This window comes from Ceratotherium simum, chromosome 30, assembly GCF_057802395.1.
Source record: "Ceratotherium simum simum isolate JZ-2026a chromosome 30, ASM5780239v1, whole genome shotgun sequence".
Taxonomy (NCBI): Eukaryota; Metazoa; Chordata; class Mammalia; order Perissodactyla; family Rhinocerotidae; genus Ceratotherium; species Ceratotherium simum.
Window position 1 is genome coordinate 20108333 of NC_141929.1, and position 14986 is coordinate 20123318.

The 14986-nt window shown below is 60.1% G+C and overlaps 3 protein-coding genes across 6 annotated transcripts; 2 read left to right on the forward strand and 1 right to left on the reverse strand.

Annotated features, from left to right (window-relative positions):
- Window positions 1–116: 116 nt before the first annotated feature.
- Window positions 117–4387, reverse strand: FBXL8 (F-box and leucine rich repeat protein 8). Its single transcript, XM_004431705.3, has 3 exons — window positions 4131–4387; window positions 2075–2271; window positions 117–1446 (listed from the first exon to the last, which is right to left on the reverse strand). Exons 2-3 carry the CDS (start codon window positions 2224–2226, stop codon window positions 474–476), a joined length of 1125 nt encoding a protein of 374 aa, XP_004431762.1. The 5' UTR covers window positions 2227–2271; window positions 4131–4387; the 3' UTR covers window positions 117–473.
- Window positions 3514–10047, forward strand: TRADD (TNFRSF1A associated via death domain). 3 transcript variants are annotated; one of them, XM_087420135.1, is made up of 6 exons: window positions 3514–3665; window positions 3804–4146; window positions 7414–7572; window positions 8440–8717; window positions 8799–8982; window positions 9135–10047. In XM_087420135.1, the coding sequence occupies exons 3-6, from the start codon at window positions 7422–7424 to the stop codon at window positions 9443–9445; spliced, it is 924 nt and encodes a 307-aa protein (XP_087276261.1). In that variant the 5' UTR covers window positions 3514–3665; window positions 3804–4146; window positions 7414–7421; the 3' UTR covers window positions 9446–10047. The 3 variants fall into 3 exon arrangements, with proteins under 3 accessions (XP_087276261.1, XP_004431761.1, XP_087276260.1); XM_004431704.3 differs by lacking the exons at window positions 3514–3665; window positions 3804–4146 and adding an exon at window positions 4292–4350; XM_087420134.1 differs by lacking the exons at window positions 3514–3665; window positions 3804–4146 and adding an exon at window positions 4328–4350 and having other exon boundaries at window positions 5126–7572.
- Window positions 10048–10193: 146 nt separating this feature from the next.
- Window positions 10194–14920, forward strand: B3GNT9 (UDP-GlcNAc:betaGal beta-1,3-N-acetylglucosaminyltransferase 9). 2 transcript variants are annotated; one of them, XM_004431703.3, is made up of 2 exons: window positions 10194–12333; window positions 12648–14920. In XM_004431703.3, exon 2 carries the CDS (start codon window positions 12674–12676, stop codon window positions 13892–13894), a length of 1221 nt encoding a protein of 406 aa, XP_004431760.1. In that variant the 5' UTR covers window positions 10194–12333; window positions 12648–12673; the 3' UTR covers window positions 13895–14920. The 2 variants fall into 2 exon arrangements, with proteins under 2 accessions (XP_004431760.1, XP_087276259.1); XM_087420133.1 differs by having other exon boundaries at window positions 10194–12303.
- Window positions 14921–14986: the final 66 nt, after the last annotated feature.

The window sequence follows — 14986 nt, forward strand, 5'->3', positions numbered from 1 at the left end:
CTTGTGGTCTCTTTCTCTCCCACCCCTGCCGGCACAGCTCCTCCAGCCTCTGCGAGTTCCCCGACCCCCTCCTTCAGGGCCGACCCCGCCTTTCACAGGACACTGAGATAGCGCAGGATTTGTTTATTTCACACTCACCCCTGAGGCCCGGCCTGCGCCTATGCCCTCCCTCCCCCCATGCCGGGGCCGCGGAGCCAGAGCAGCGTTCGCAGAGGAGTGGGGATGGATGAGGGTGATCTCAGTACGGAGGGGACAGTGGGCTTCTGCAGATGTTGAGAGCACCAGTGGACTCAGGGCGCCCCGGGCTAGTCCCGAGGCCATCCACAAGCCCCAACCCGCCAAAGGCACAAGAGACACAACAGAGTCATGGAGGAGCGGGCTAGCACTTGGTGCGCGCCTGGGCAAACCCAGCCAGCATCTCGGAGGCCACACGTCTCCTCGGGTGTGGGGTGGGAGGGGGAGGGTTTGCCCCATCACGCCACAAACGTGGGCCGCCAGGGATGTGCCTCCCGCGTTAGTTTGAGCGTGTAGCTGCGCAGGCGCGGGCAGTGCGCGCGGAAGGCGTGCAGCACGGAGGGTCTCACCACGCAGAAGCAGTGCACTTCGCGCAGGCCCGCGCAGCGCGCCGCTAGCAACTCCAGCGCAGCGTCCAGCTCGGCCGAGGCGGCGGCGCGCACCTCGAGCACACGCAAGGTTGCGGCGTAATGCTGCGCTGCGAAGCGCACCGGGCCTACGGTGTCCCCAGATAGGCTGAGGCGCAGCACAGCCACGGGCACTGTAGGCTGCAGGATACGCGTCACGCTCTCGGCAGGCAGCGCGGGCTCCAGCTCCATCTCCACCGCCAGTTCAGGGTGGCGGCGGCGCAACGCTGCCCAGCCTTCGTCGGGCAGAGGGGGCGCACGTGCGTCCTCGGGGCACGCGCACCGCACGGCCAGGAGCGCGACAGGCGCGCGACCCGGCGCCGCCAGCACCTCGAGGGCGGTGCGCGAAAGACTGGCCAGATGCAGGCCGAGGGCGCGCAGGTGTGGGCAGGCCTCTAGAAGCTCGAGCACGGAGCCCGGCCCCACGCTGCCCACCAGCGTACCGTTGTCCAGGAAAAGGCTGCGGAGCCCGGGGCAGCCGCGTGCCGCCTGCAACACCAGAGCGTCGTCCAGTGTGAAGGGCAAGCGCCGCAGATCGAGGTGGCGCAGCGCACGGGCGGCCCGGCAGACGGCGTGAACGGCGTCTAGGACGTCGCGGCCCGCGTCGAAGAGAGGCTTCTCTCCGCGGCACTCCAGGCGTAGACCTCGAAGCCCCGGGGTACGGCTCGCCAGTGCGGTCAGCAACTCCGTGGCCGCCCGGCGGCTCGGCTCCCTCGAGGGCTCAAATTCCAGCCGTAGGTTGTGAACGTGGTCCAGGCAGGCGGACAGATATGGTGACAGCATGCCTTCTCGCTCACAGTCGCAACTTGAGGTTAAAGCGGTGGGGTAAAGGCATTGGCCGCGTCCCCGCGACCCGGAGAGAAGTCTCTGCCCATCCTTCAGCCTGGGTTCCAGCTCCATCCCCACTTCCTGCCCCTACCCACACACCTCCCTGTCCCCGCCGTGCCTGGTTGCCCCAAGGTCGCCGCTGATGCTAGGAGGAGTCTCCTACCCTATCCCTTTAGAAGACTTCCGATGCGTTTGTCGCAAGTTGAAACCCTGGCAGGGAAAGCCAATATTTTAGGAACTGGGCTTTCCCAGCGGTCTCTAAGGAGAGACGGGTCGTGGCTTCTGAACTGCCAGATTCACGTTCTGTTTCTACCACTCCTTAGCTGAGTGACCTGCAGGAAGTAATTAAATCTTTCTGCCTCAATTTCCTATCTGTGCAATGGAGATAATAATACTACCTATCTACCACATGAGGATTAAATAAGTTAATATATGTAAGGCACCTAGAACAATCGTTGGTACATAGTAAGAGGTCAATAAATGTTAGTGATGATTATGCTTTTTAATTTGGGGAGAGTCACCGAGTCTCCCCAACCCTCGACTCCACGGAGAGAGGGAGAAGGCGGGCTGGCGGCAGGAGGCGAGAGGGGCAGGACCCGGCTCACCTGATGTTCGTGTCGTGCCACACAGCGCTGCAGGTGGCAGCTGCAGCCCAGGCTCTGCAGACCCTGGCGGCAGCAACACGGTCCCGCAGGGGCAGGTGGCGGAAGATGAGCGCCAGCACCTCCTCCGGTAGTTGCTCTCCAGGCTCGGCCATGGCCCAGCGCGGGGTTGGGGCTCGGCTGCTCCCAACAGCTGTATCCTGGAGAGAGAGGGGCAGCCCTGGGCTCAGGAAGGCCCAAGAGTGGAGGGGAACTCCGAAGGCTATGTGTAGAAATGCTTATGGCCCAAGAGCTGCTACATAATTTGCGGGTCCCAGTGCAAAATGAAAATGCAGGCTCTTTGTTCAAAACATTATTAAGAATTTCGACAGTGACAGCAGAGCATTTAACCAAGTTATTAAACTATGCATGGGGCGCTGTACAACTGCACAGGTCCCAGACCCATGAAGTCGGCCCTGGATGCCAAAGGCTTTCTGATTCTCCTTTAAACTATGTTCTCACTTGTTGAACAAATCCACATTTTATGCTATATTAGAAGCAACAGAACCACCTAACTATGCGTGACGTTGATAGAGCCAAACACCCGGATTTTGGACGATGCTATGGCATCTTTCTCCCAGTTGCTAAAGTCTTCCCTGGAGAAGTTGGAGGGTGGCTGTACAGGCCCTGACTCTGGATGACCCCATCCTCCCCCCCAGCTCAGAGAGCCGGCCTCGCCTCCCCCTGCCTCTCTATACACACACTCAGAGCCACCTGGACGGCCCAGACTAGTCTCCTAGGGGTCACTGAACTGTTTCCCTCCCAATTTTGACCCTGAGTGCTAGGGAAGGACTGGGCCCAAGCCCCGCCCCGAGGGCCATTGAAATAAGGGCTTCTCAGACAGCACAGGGCATCAGGATCACTCAGACACTTGTTCGCAATACAGATTCCATGGCCTCACCTACTAAATCAGGCTCTCTGGGAAGAGTAGGGCCCAGGAATCTGAATTTTTAAATAATTTTATTTATTTTTTTCCCCCAAAGCCCCAGTAGATAGTTGTATGTCATAGCTGCACATCGTTCTAGTTGCTGTATGTGGCATGAGGCCTCAGCATGGCTGGAGAAGCGGTTGGCACCAGGGATCCGAACCCAGGCTGCCAGCAGCGGAGCATGCGCACTTAACCGCTAAGCCATGGGGCCAGCCCAGGAATCTGAATTTCAACAAGCGCCGGTGAGTCCACAGGTCCCAGGTTGAGAAACCCCGTCCTAGCCCAGCCAGTCACTAAAGAGTGATGATAGGGTTAATAGGGCGGGAGCATTACAGAAGACTTTTAATTGGCAGAGACCACAAGCCAATCAGGAAGCGGGGGCGCGGGTGGGGCACAGCAGAATCCGCCCGGGGAAAGGAGGCTCCTTCCCTTCCTCCTCCTCGCGGGAGACGTCCGGGGTTCTTCCCATGAAGGCCTGGCGGGGCAGAGAAAAGCTTGGGGCTCTGGGGCCTGAGGGACCCTGGGTTCAAGTTCCAATCCTGACCCCTGAGCAGCCCAGGCTTCCCACTGAGCGGTTTAAGTTCAGCTGGAATTCCGCAGAACCACCCCGGAGCACAGCCTTTTTGTGTGTGTGTGTGTGGGTGAGTGGGTGGGGGCGTTGTTGGAAAGTGTGCGTCCTCTTTGAAGTTGCCAATTTTACTTTAAGGTGTTTGAAAGTTTTCGTACACAACGTTTCACACCACTCGCCAGTTTTCTATTTTCCAGGCTAACAGTCCCTGCTAGAATTTGCGCCTCGTGTATCCAGAGCCTTCAGATACCCTCAGCCAGGCTTGAACCGGGGACCCTCCGGCACTCCGTGCTGAGTGTCAGGGAGTAGCAGAGATCAGAGGTCATGGAGCTCGACCCCTCGGAAGGCACCAGAAAATTCTGGTCCCCAGGGGGCGCCCCCTTGTTGATCCGTCTGTTCTCCGCCGGAGGAAGCGGGGCACCTCTCACCCTGGGACCCTCTGGCCTCGAAAAAGCCGAAAGGCCCCGAAGTCCTTGGCGCGGGCAGTTCTTCCTGCTGTCTAACCTTGGGCGCCTGTGTCTTACCTGCTCAGCGGACCAGGTGGGCTTTGCCCAGAGGCTGGGAACTGGCGGCGGCGGACAGTGGGCGGGAAGGAGCCGCAGGGAGCCCCGGGGGCGGGACGCTGGGGCGGACAAGGCTGCTCCGGCTGTGGCGCCGCCCCTGCGCTCCGCGCACACCCGGAAGCAGCGCGAGTCCCGTGGAGCCGGGCGGGCGTGGGAATCCGGGCCGGGCCAAGGAGGCCAGGTTAGTGCAGAGGGCAGGTGGGCTTCCCGGTGCCGGCGGGAGCAGAGGCAGATCCTGGCTCAGGAGAGTGGGCGCGGCGCAGTTGTCACCCGCGGCTGCCCAGGCCAGGTGGTGGCGGCGGCCTATTGGGCTGTTTCCGTGGGAGGCGGGAGAGAGAGGACAGATCTTGGCTCCCGGAGGTTCCCTTTCCCCGCTAGGGGCTTTGGAGGGGTGGCAGGGCCCTGCAGGTGAGAGGGCGGGGCGGGGCTGGTTCTGGACAGATCTGTCAGCAGAGACCCCATGCCCGCCTCAGCCAGTCGCACGTGTGAAACCCCAGCCTAAGGGTGGGCTAGTGGGAGGCTGGGGAGCCCCCTCCAGAGCTCGGGAGCGGCGCAGCTGAGTAGGGGGCGCTCCTGGCCGGACGCAGGGAGTCGCAGGCTTTCAATCCTTGAGGGGCCACGCCCGCAGGCCGTCACCGCCCACCCGGCCGGAGATGGGGCTGTCCGGGAACTGTTAGGCTGTTAATGGGGCGCTGCGCCGGGCTGGCCCCTGGGGGTGGGGACGTATTTTCTTGAGTGGGTACCCACGTGTCCCTCACAGTCTCAGCCCAGCTAAGTGTTCCCAGGACCCAGCGGCCCCGCCCTCAGAGAGGCGGACTCCGGGTGGGTGGGGCGCGGGGCTTCCCGAGGAGGGGCTTCTGTGGAAAGACACGTAGGAAGGAGCCCCCAAGGGGACATTGGGATCCAAAGTCGCCGGCCTCTTCTCAACCCTGTTATCTGACCCTCTCATCCTCCAGTCTGACAGGCCTGTTTGACTTCTCGCATTCGCCCAGTCCTAGTGAGTGTGATGGAGCATCCTCCCTCCTTCAGGTTTCCAGTGCCCCCCCCCCCGCAGGCCTGATGGGCAGACTCTGGCCCCGTCCCGCCCCCACTTCCACCCCTTGCGGCAGGACGCCATCCATCGGGGGGCTAAGAAGACAGGAAAGAGGAAACGTTTTGAGGGCAGGTTCCCACACCCTCCTACCCTCCTGGGCTACTACCCCAGGGCTCCCCATTTGTCTTCCTACTGCTCTTGGTCCCACTTGTCACCTACAGTCTCACTCCGTTTTTGTTTTCTTTTGCTTTTTAAGAAAAACAGTTATTTTGCCTTTTTAATACAAAGGAAATATGTCTATTTAACGTAAAGTAAAATATTTGCTAAATACAATGAAAATAAAAATCCCCCCAAATCTCCCCCCCCAGGTAAACAATACTAGCTTTCTGTTAATTTCCAGACTATCATTTTGGGTAAATCACAAGTATTAAGATGTTTTCTACCTAAAGGCTATGGGGGGGAGGGGGGCCTCAAAAAGCATGGATCCTGTGCTTAGACCCAGGCTAGGACCATCACCAGATGTCGTTTCTCTTGTCTGGGTGATGCTGGAGGGCCCCTGCCCAGTTACTTTCCCAGCTTTGGCTCTCAGGTTAGGGTCTGGGGGCAGATCTGAAACAGAGCCTGTGCTTTGAGCTCAGGATCCCTACTTCCTCCCCAACGATGTCCAAGAGGCTGTGGCCCTGGCTCCTCCTGGCACCCCTCCCGTGAGGTTCCCTGTCCCTCATGTAAATAGATGCCAGCTGGAGCCACCCCATCTGTCCTGCCCAGAGCAACGATGTCCAGGATGCTCACAGCTGGGGCTGAGCACCCCTCCTAGCCCACCATGTGGAAATGCCAAAGACCAGAGAGTAAAGAAATGTGACAGATGGGGCAGGAGGTGGGGTCTTAAACCCATGTTTCTAGGAGAAGGGTGGGATATTGCCTCAGGCGAGGTGGGGAGGAAGAGGCAGGGCAGTTCCCCCCCTGCTGCCTCAGGGTGCAGTAACTGGGAGGCCACTTGAGCTGAGGGTTAGTGCAGTGGTTCCCTGGCTGGAGTTTTGCCTCCTAGTCTAGGGCTAGAGTATTGTCAGAAGACAGATGGAGGAGATACTAGCACCAAGGGGCCCTGGCTCTGTCTGGACAGGGAAGGAATTTGTAATAGAACAATCTGAGTTGCATAAGACAAGAGCCCAGCTCCAAGGACTTTAGAATAGAGTAGGAATGATTTAGCTCACATAACCGAAAAGTCCAGGATGCACCTAGAGCCAGGGGCATAGTGTGGTTAGGGGTACACCTCTTCCTCTCTTGGCTCTGTGTCCTTCTGTGTCCATTTCAGTCTCAGCCAGGCTCTTCCCAAGCAGTGGCAAAGGAGACCTACTTTTCCTTCCAGCTCAACCCGAAGGGAAGGAAAACCAATGCCTCTCTCCTATTGGTCCAGCCAAAGTAGCAGGTTGATTCTGATTGGTTCAACTTGAATCCTATGTCCAACCTCTGAACTGTTCATGTTAGAAAGGCAAATGGCATAGGCAGATTAGTCAGGCTTGTTTCACATGCCCACACCTGGAGGTAGGGATTAGGGTTAGCCCTCCCAACAGGCACATGGATTGAGAAGAGGGAAGAGGGAAGGCCCTAAAGGTCGGTCAGGATTGGGAAAAGGAATCTGGGCAGGTGCAAACTACAGGTGTCCTTTGAAGTGAAGCCAGGACATACAGTAGGAATGCAGGTGAGGAAGCCAGGACATACAGTAGGAATGCAGGTGAGAATACCTAAGGGGAGGCTGTAGTCCCGCGGGGATTCTGGGGGCTCAAGTTTAAGCTGAGAGCATACCAGGACATGGGTCCTGTTGGCTGTGGGACATGGGCACCATCCATCCAGGATGAAGATGTCTCCTGTCAGCTTTGGTACGAGAGACACTGTAGCCTGAGGAGAGGGCAGAACTTCTCTGCCTCCGCTGCAGGACAGTACTTCTCTCTGCCACTGTGACCCTGGGCTCCTTCTCTGAGAAGGCGATGGGAGAACAGTCCTCACTGCACGTCTGAGCTAAGCTGGGCTGAGCACTGCCAGAAGCACAAGGGGCTGCCTGTGGGATGATGAACTTCCCCTCACAAGTGTGCCAGCTGGGTGGGGACAGCTGAGTGTCAGCTGAGGAGCGGACAGCTGGGCCACGTGGGACTGGACAGTTGTCTCCAGGGCTGGGTTGGGAGTGATCTGGATGCCTATATGCATCTCCAGGAGGCAAGATGGCGGCTGGGCCAAATGGGATTGAGGAGTGGGTGGGCAGCGCATACCTGTTTGTGGAGTCCTCGCTGGACAAGGTGATCCTGTCGGATGCCTACGCTCACCCCCAGCAGAAGGTGGCGGTGTACAGGGCTCTGCAGACTGCATTGACAGGTGCGTGGGCGGGCGGGCATTTGGAGAAGAAAGGGCGGCCAGGGGCCTCTTGTGGGCGGGGTCAGGGGCTGAGACCCCCACCTCTTCAACTCTGCGGGCCACAGCCTTAGGGAAAAGATTTGATGGCGAGGGGAGGAGGACGCCTGCTTGCTTGCGTAGACTCTCTTCTCTGTTTACGCACGTGCCCCGTGTCTGTGTACGATCCACCTATGTGTGCACTAACGTCCCCCTGCTCAATGCCCCCCACTCCCCTGACCAGCCAGCTCACTGCTTTCTATTAATCTAGAATCTCTCTCCTCTCTTCCTCTCTCACTGCAGCAATTCTTGCCCAAGACACCTCCCCAGTACCTACCTTTCGGGTCCCCCTTTCCCATCTCAGGGCAGAGGCCACAGGAGACTGAAGCCGGTTGGGGGATCCGGCTCTAGCCCCACAGCGGCGGGAGCCCCTCTCCTTCCGGGGCAGCAGGAGCCGCACTTGGTGGAGGCTGAAGACCTAAGACCTCTCACTCCTCCCTTGCTCCGCCGGCCGCGTACAAAAACGGCTTGGCTGCCCAGGGCACCCGCCGCTCTCTGTGCTGCAAAGTCTCTCCCCACGTCCCTTTTGCCCACCCTAATTTGGGGCTTCAGGGATGGGGCTAGCGTGGCACCCACTCCGTCTTAGGGTGCTCCCTGTGATAGATCCTGGCCTTCATTTTGAGTTGTTGCTGTTTGCATCCCAATTTTGTTTCCCAGCTGGGAGCTCTGGGGTAATCCCGCACCCCCAGGTCTGGGGAGGGGGAGGGGGGTCGGACTTCACCGCCTCCTCCGACCGCTTGGAGAACGGCCCCGCATGGGGACCGCCTGGCGCCTGACTGCCCGCCTCCGCAGAGAGCGGCGGGAGCCCGGACGTGCTGCAGATGCTCAAGATCCACCGCAGTGATCCGCAGCTGATTGTGCAGCTGCGTTTCTGCGGGCGCCAGCCCTGCGGCCGCTTCCTCCGAGCCTACCGCGAGGGGGCGCTGCGCGCCGCGCTGCAGGGGTGCTTGGCGGCGGCGCTCGCCTTGCACTCCTTGTCGTTGCAACTGGAGCTGCGCGCTGGCGCGGAGCAGCTGGACACCTTGCTGACGGATGAGGAGCGCTGTTTGAACTGCATCTTCGCCCAGAAGGTGCGGCCGGGCTGGGGCCGGGGTAGGGTGGGACGGAATGCGCGGCTAAGACCCCCACCGACGCCGCACTCCGCTCCCTAGCCCGACCGGCTCCGGGACGAGGAACTCGTGGAGTTGGAGGATGCGCTCCGGAATCTGACGTGCGGCTCGGGGGTCCAGGGTGGTGACGTGGAGGTCGCTCCGGCCCCCTCTCCGTCGGAGGAGAAGCCGCCGCCGCCGCCGCCGCCATCTGGCCAGACTTTTCTGTTCCAGGGTCAGCCCGTAGGTGAGGCGCACGCGGAGAGGCAGTGGCAGGGTCACCGGGAAGATGGAGTCTGGGGAGGAGAGAGGTCTGGGCCGGGTAACCGCGGGGCGGGAATGGAAGGGTACCAGCTCTGGGGTCCCCCGAGCTCACTCCGCTTCCCACTCGCCCCGCAGTGAACCGGCCGCTGAGCCTGCAGGACCAACAGACGTTCGCGCGCTCAGTGGGCCCCAAATGGCGCAAGGTGGGGCGCTCCCTGCAGCGCAGCTGCCGCGCGCTGCGGGACCCGGCACTCGACTCACTGGCTTATGAGTACGAGCGCGAGGGGCTGTACGAGCAGGCCTTCCAGCTGCTGCGGCGCTTCGTGCAGGCCGAGGGTCGTCGCGCCACGCTGCAGCGCCTGGTGGAGGCGCTCGAGGAGAACGAGCTCACTAGCCTGGCAGAGGACTTGCTGGGCCTGGCGAATCCCGATGGCGGCCTGGCCTAGGGTACCAGAGAAAGGGGCGATTGGCCAGTTGCCCAGCCAGGGTTTGGAGCATCTGGATGACCCCAGGGTCCCTTCTGCTGCTACTGCTGACTTCCTGTCCATCCGCGGGACTGAGACCACACTTAAAACCCAACTTAGCTGAGCTCCTGGAGCTGCTGGGCAGAGTTGACTGCCTTCTCCGGGAGTCCGACAAGCACTCACCATGCCTGCTGGGGTGCCATTGAGGATTCAGTCCCAGATAGTATGATAGAGACAGTGCGGGGTGACCTGCTGCAGCGGTCTGCCTTACCCTCCCCCACCCCAGAAGAAGGGCTTCCGGCCAGCCCTTACCTCTTCACTCATTGAACAGTTACTCATTAGGCACCTGCTGTGTCCTAGGCATCATCCTGGGTGCTGCAAATACTGTGGTGAACAAGATAACGAACCGGCCTGCCCCCAGTTCACACTCAGTGTGGGATTCTGAATACTAAGCAGCAGTAATAAAGTATTACCCGTTTTTTGATGTGAAAAGTACAAGGAGTTGTGAGCAGGGGCCTAACCCAAGTTAGGGGGTTGGCTTCCTGGGAGAGAGATGAGTGTGAATAGGGGAGAGGGTGTGGGGTTGAGAGGAGGGCAATATTCTGGGCATAGCCAGCCTCAGGTGAGGTCCTGAGGAAGGTGAGGGGGAGGGATGTTGGAAGAACAGAAAGTTTAGAGTGGCTGGATCTGGGGCGGGGGGTGGTTTGCAGAGAGCTGGGTTGCTGAGTCGGGGAGGCAGATAGCACCGGGTCTCGTAAGCCATTTTACGGAGTTTGGCTTTTATCCCGAGGCCAATGAGAAGCCTTTAAAGGGTTTTGGGAGTTAAGGCTGGGAGGCTGGTGAGGATGCAGAGAGAGAGGGGACGGTGGCCCAGGCTGGGGCAGTGGCAGCAGACATGGCGGGAAGGGACAAACACTGAAAGCTGTTTAGGACAAAGGATAACAGGCCTGGTGACACTGCATGAGGAATGAGGGGACAGAGGACCCCAGAGTTTCTGCCTTTGCCAGTCGGATGGAGGGTGGGGCTGCCTGCTGAGATGGGGGCCCTGGGAGAGGTGAAGTGCTTGCTCTGTTCGGGACAAGTTGGGCACGTTCCTGTACAACATCCAGGAAGAGAGTCCGAGGACAGCTGGATCTATAGTTTTGAGTTCAGGAGGGGTCAAGGCTAAAAACTCAGGAATGGAAAAGTGGGAGTGGGTGGGGTGGCCTGGGATGAGGTCTTGAAGGACACCAACCAGAAAAGGAGCAGCCCAAAGAGGAAGGAGGAAAACCAGGAGATCTGGAAGACAGGAGAATACCTACCTGCTGCGATGGAGGCTGCAGATCCATCAAGGCTGGGGAGTGTCCACTGGAGATAGGGAAAAGGTTATTAGGTGGGGGCTGTTTCTGGGACATGGTGGAGACAGTCTTCAGACTGTCAGGACCAGACCAGACCCTCCAGACCACAGGAGGGATGGGAGGTGAGGCAGGGGAGAAAGCCAGAGTAGAGGACTCCTGAGAAGTCTGGGAATAGGAGAGTGAGGCTCAGGATGGAGAGTTTGCTTTTTAAGGGAGAACACTGGTGGGAAGAAGTTGTCAGAAGGAGCAGATATAGCCACTGGGAAGAGGATGGTGCTAGGTAGCAGTGCTGGTTCCCGTAGCCTGTCCTCAGAAACTCTGGGGTGGGGTGGAGGGGTTGTCTACTCCAGGCCCCACTGCATGGTCTGGAACTCAGAGGCTCTGAGTCCAGGAAGACAGAACTGGCAGCAGAGCTAGGCAAGGACTAGGCCCTCAATCTCTAGAGCACCTCCCTGCCTATCTGGGTCCCAGATCAAACCCTTTACTCACTGGCCTACTTCAGGAGTCCCCCAAGCTGAACCAATCCCTGCCAGCTCAATGTCACCTGCAGTGGCCCAGGCTTGGTTATTTCTACTCACAGGAGGCTATGCTGGCCTGGGGCACTAGAGACCAGGGGACTCAGAACTGCCTCTGGGGAAACAGACTGAAGCACTCACCTGCGAAGTTAAAGCAGACAGTGTTGACCCCCTGTCCTGTATCCCAGTGGATGGATGGGGAGAGGGGCAAGGGAGGACAGAGGAAAGAGTCCTGAGCTGAATTCCAGAAGACTTGGGGCAGTGTTCTTATTTTCTGCTTGTATGATCCTAGGCAAGTCACTTAAGCCCCTGATGGGCAGTGCCCCACCTGGGCATGAGCAATGAGAGCTGCTGCCAGGGTTGTAAGAATTGAATGAGCTGTCTCCATCCCTGTGTGTGTGTTTGCTGGGGGGCATGGCAGAACCAGGAATAAGGAGGCAGCCATGTGTCCCAGAGGCAGTTTATGGGCCCTGCCTGCCAGAACTAGAGTTCCTGGTGAGCTGAGGAGAGGCGCTTCCAAGGATGGGCTGGGAGAGTGGCCAGGGTGGTGCCTAAGATGCTCAGCCCCAGGGATGTGGGACCCCCCCTGCCGGAGGGCTCCTGCCAGCCCAGGCCCTGCCCCACTGAGGAGAGACAGGGGTGGGGAGACTAACCAGAGAGGCTAATGCTTCTTCCAGCCCCTTGGGAAGTCGGATTTGAGGAGTTCGAGCCTACACTGAGACCAGAACCCACTTTTGAGCCTTCCCAGAGAGAGTTGCCCGTGAACCCTCTCAGAGTTTAGTCCCCAGCGCTCCTGGCGGCGCCGGGGCGGAGCTGAGCTCCAGATGTCCGGGCGGGCACAGCTGGAGGGTCACGTGGCAGCAGCCCCGGCCCCCCTTCCTGCCAACACTGCATCTGGCCCAGGCCGGGTCCATGGCCGCCCTTGGGACCCTGCGCTGAGCCCCGGAAGCCCCGGCGTCCGGGGCCGCGCCGCTCCCAAGGGCCCAGCGTGAGTGTCGGGATCCCAAGGACTGACGTGGTGGGTAGGCAGGGGTAGAAGGGATTTGGCATCAGCGCGAGGAAGGCGGGCGGCGGGTGGGGCCGAGGCTCCGCGTCTCCCTGTCCCAGCCTTGGGACACCGTCCCGGGCCGGAGCTCAGGGGGTGGGAGTTGGCTACTAGGAAGAACTTCCAGCCTTTTCAGGGTTCCCATCCCGTTGGGATGGTCAGAGCCCAGAGCAGGAGGACACCAGAGGGGGATGAATGCCCGGTAGCTGGAGATCCCCCGAGTGTGGCCTCCCGCCCCCTCCCCTTGGGGAAGGCGGGGTCAAGCCCCTGACTGAGTCTTTCCGCAGGGGGCGCGGGCGCCGGCCACGCGGACATGAGGCGGAGGCTGCGCCTGCGCGGGGACGCGTCGCTCACGCTGCTCCTCGGCGCCGCCCTCGGCCTCCTACTCTACGCGCAGCGCGACGGCGCGGCCCCAACGACGAGCGCGCCCAGAGCGCAAGGGAGGGCAGCGCCGAGGCCCACGCCCCGGCCCACTCCGGGGCTCCGTGTATTCCAGGCACCGCATGCGGGCGCAGCCCCGCCAGCCTACGAAGGGGACACGCCGGAGCCGCCCACGCCCACGGGACCATTTGACTTTGGCCGCTACCTGCGCGCCAAGGACCAGCGGCGCTTCCCCCTGCTCATTAACCAGCCGCACAAGTGCCGAGGAGATGGCACACCCGGCGGCGGACCCGACCTGCTTATCGCCGTCAAGTCAGTGGCGGCGGACTTCGAGCGGCGCCAAGCCGTGCGCCAGACGTGGGGTGCTGAGGGTCGCCTGCAGGGAAAGCTCGTGCGCCGTGTGTTCTTGCTGGGCGTACCCAGGGGTGGGGGCACAGACGAAGCAGACGCGGAGGGGGCGGGCACGCGAACGCACTGGCGCGCCCTGCTGCGTGCTGAGAGCCGCGCATATGCTGACATCCTGCTCTGGGCCTTTGACGACACTTTCTTCAACCTAACTCTCAAGGAGATCCACTTTCTGGCCTGGGCCTCGGCTTACTGCCCCGACGTGCGCTTCGCTTTTAAGGGCGACGCCGACGTGTTCGTGCACGTGGGAAACCTGCTGGAGTTCCTGGCGCCGCGGGACCCCGCGCAAGACCTGCTTGCGGGTGACGTGATCGTGCAGGCGAGGCCAATCCGCGTGCGGGCCAGCAAGTACTACATCCCAGAGGCTGTGTACGGCCTGCCTGCCTACCCGGCCTACGCAGGCGGCGGTGGCTTCGTTCTTTCTGGGGCCACGCTGCGCCGCCTAGCTGGCGCCTGCGCGCAGGTTGAGCTCTTCCCCATTGACGACGTCTTTCTGGGCATGTGTCTACAGCGCCTGCGGCTCACGCCTGAGCCTCACCCTGCTTTCCGCACCTTTGGCATCCCCCGGCCTTCAGCCGCGCCGCACCTGCGCACCTTCGACCCCTGCTTTTACCGCGAGCTGGTTGTAGTGCACGGGCTTTCTGCCGCTGACATCTGGCTTATGTGGCGTCTGCTGCATGGGCCGCACGGGCCAGCCTGTGCGCGTCCGCGGCCTGTCGCTGCTGGCCCCTTCCAGTGGGGCCCCTAGCCCCACCTATCACAGCCCCAGGCTCCACTCAATCAGACCCAGGATGTAGTGGGAGTTTGAAGGGGAGGTTTCCCAGGCAGATTACTGCGGTGTGTGTGGTTCTTCCCCAGAAAGGGGCAGAAGAGTTCAGGATTCAGCCCCATATCACCGAATGTCTGCCACCACAGGGTCCACAGGGAATGAAGATTGAGCTTAGCTCCTGCTGCCCCACCTTTTTGGAAGCCGGTCTGGAACCAGTCTAATGGCGGCCCTCTAAGGTAGCCAGGGCTGAGGTGGTGGAGCACCAGGCTTTTCGCCAAGCAGGTGGACATGTTTGGTCCTCCTAGTCCCAAGTAGGTGTGTGTGGGGGGTGATGGCCAAGGCTCATGGAATATGACCGACCATACTCCTTGGTTTGGAACCTGTAGGATGATGAAGACAAATGCAGGTCTTTCTCAAGGCTGAAACCGACAGGGAGGTGTGGAGGCCTGGCCTCAGTCCTCATGGAACTGGCAGGCATTCTGCCACAACTCTCATCTGAAAGCAGGCATTTTGCTTCCTATTTGCCCCTCCAAACTGGATTCTCAGCCCTGTGGAGGTCTTTAGATCTCTTTCTGAGGTCTGTTCCTGCAGCCAATCCCTCTTGGGCCCTGGTCTGGCTGGAATACCAGGATGGAGGCACACAGGGACAACCTGTGTGCATGGTCCTACCTAAAGTCTTTCCCCACCTCCAACTACACCCACACAGCTATGCCAGTCTCCTACTAGAGGCTGTGCTGCCCCCTTCAGAGGAGCAACAGAACCTCTTCTCCTAAGATGACTCCACTATAAATTTTCCCATAGTCTTCAACCACCTCCTTTCTCAAAAAATAAACACCCCCACACTTATTTTAGTACAAACATCCCAGCAATAGCACATGGTGAGCCACTGCTGAGGGCACAGGTCTTTATTGGAGGAGGGGTGTGGGCACGGCATGAGGAAGATTCCCTCATTCCGGGAAATGGGAACAGTTCTGGCTGCTCCGACAGTGGGATGTGCGGGGGTCTCTGGCCAGGCCACAGTCGAAATGGGAAGACACCAGTCAGTCACAAAGTCACGGGAGTGCCACAGAG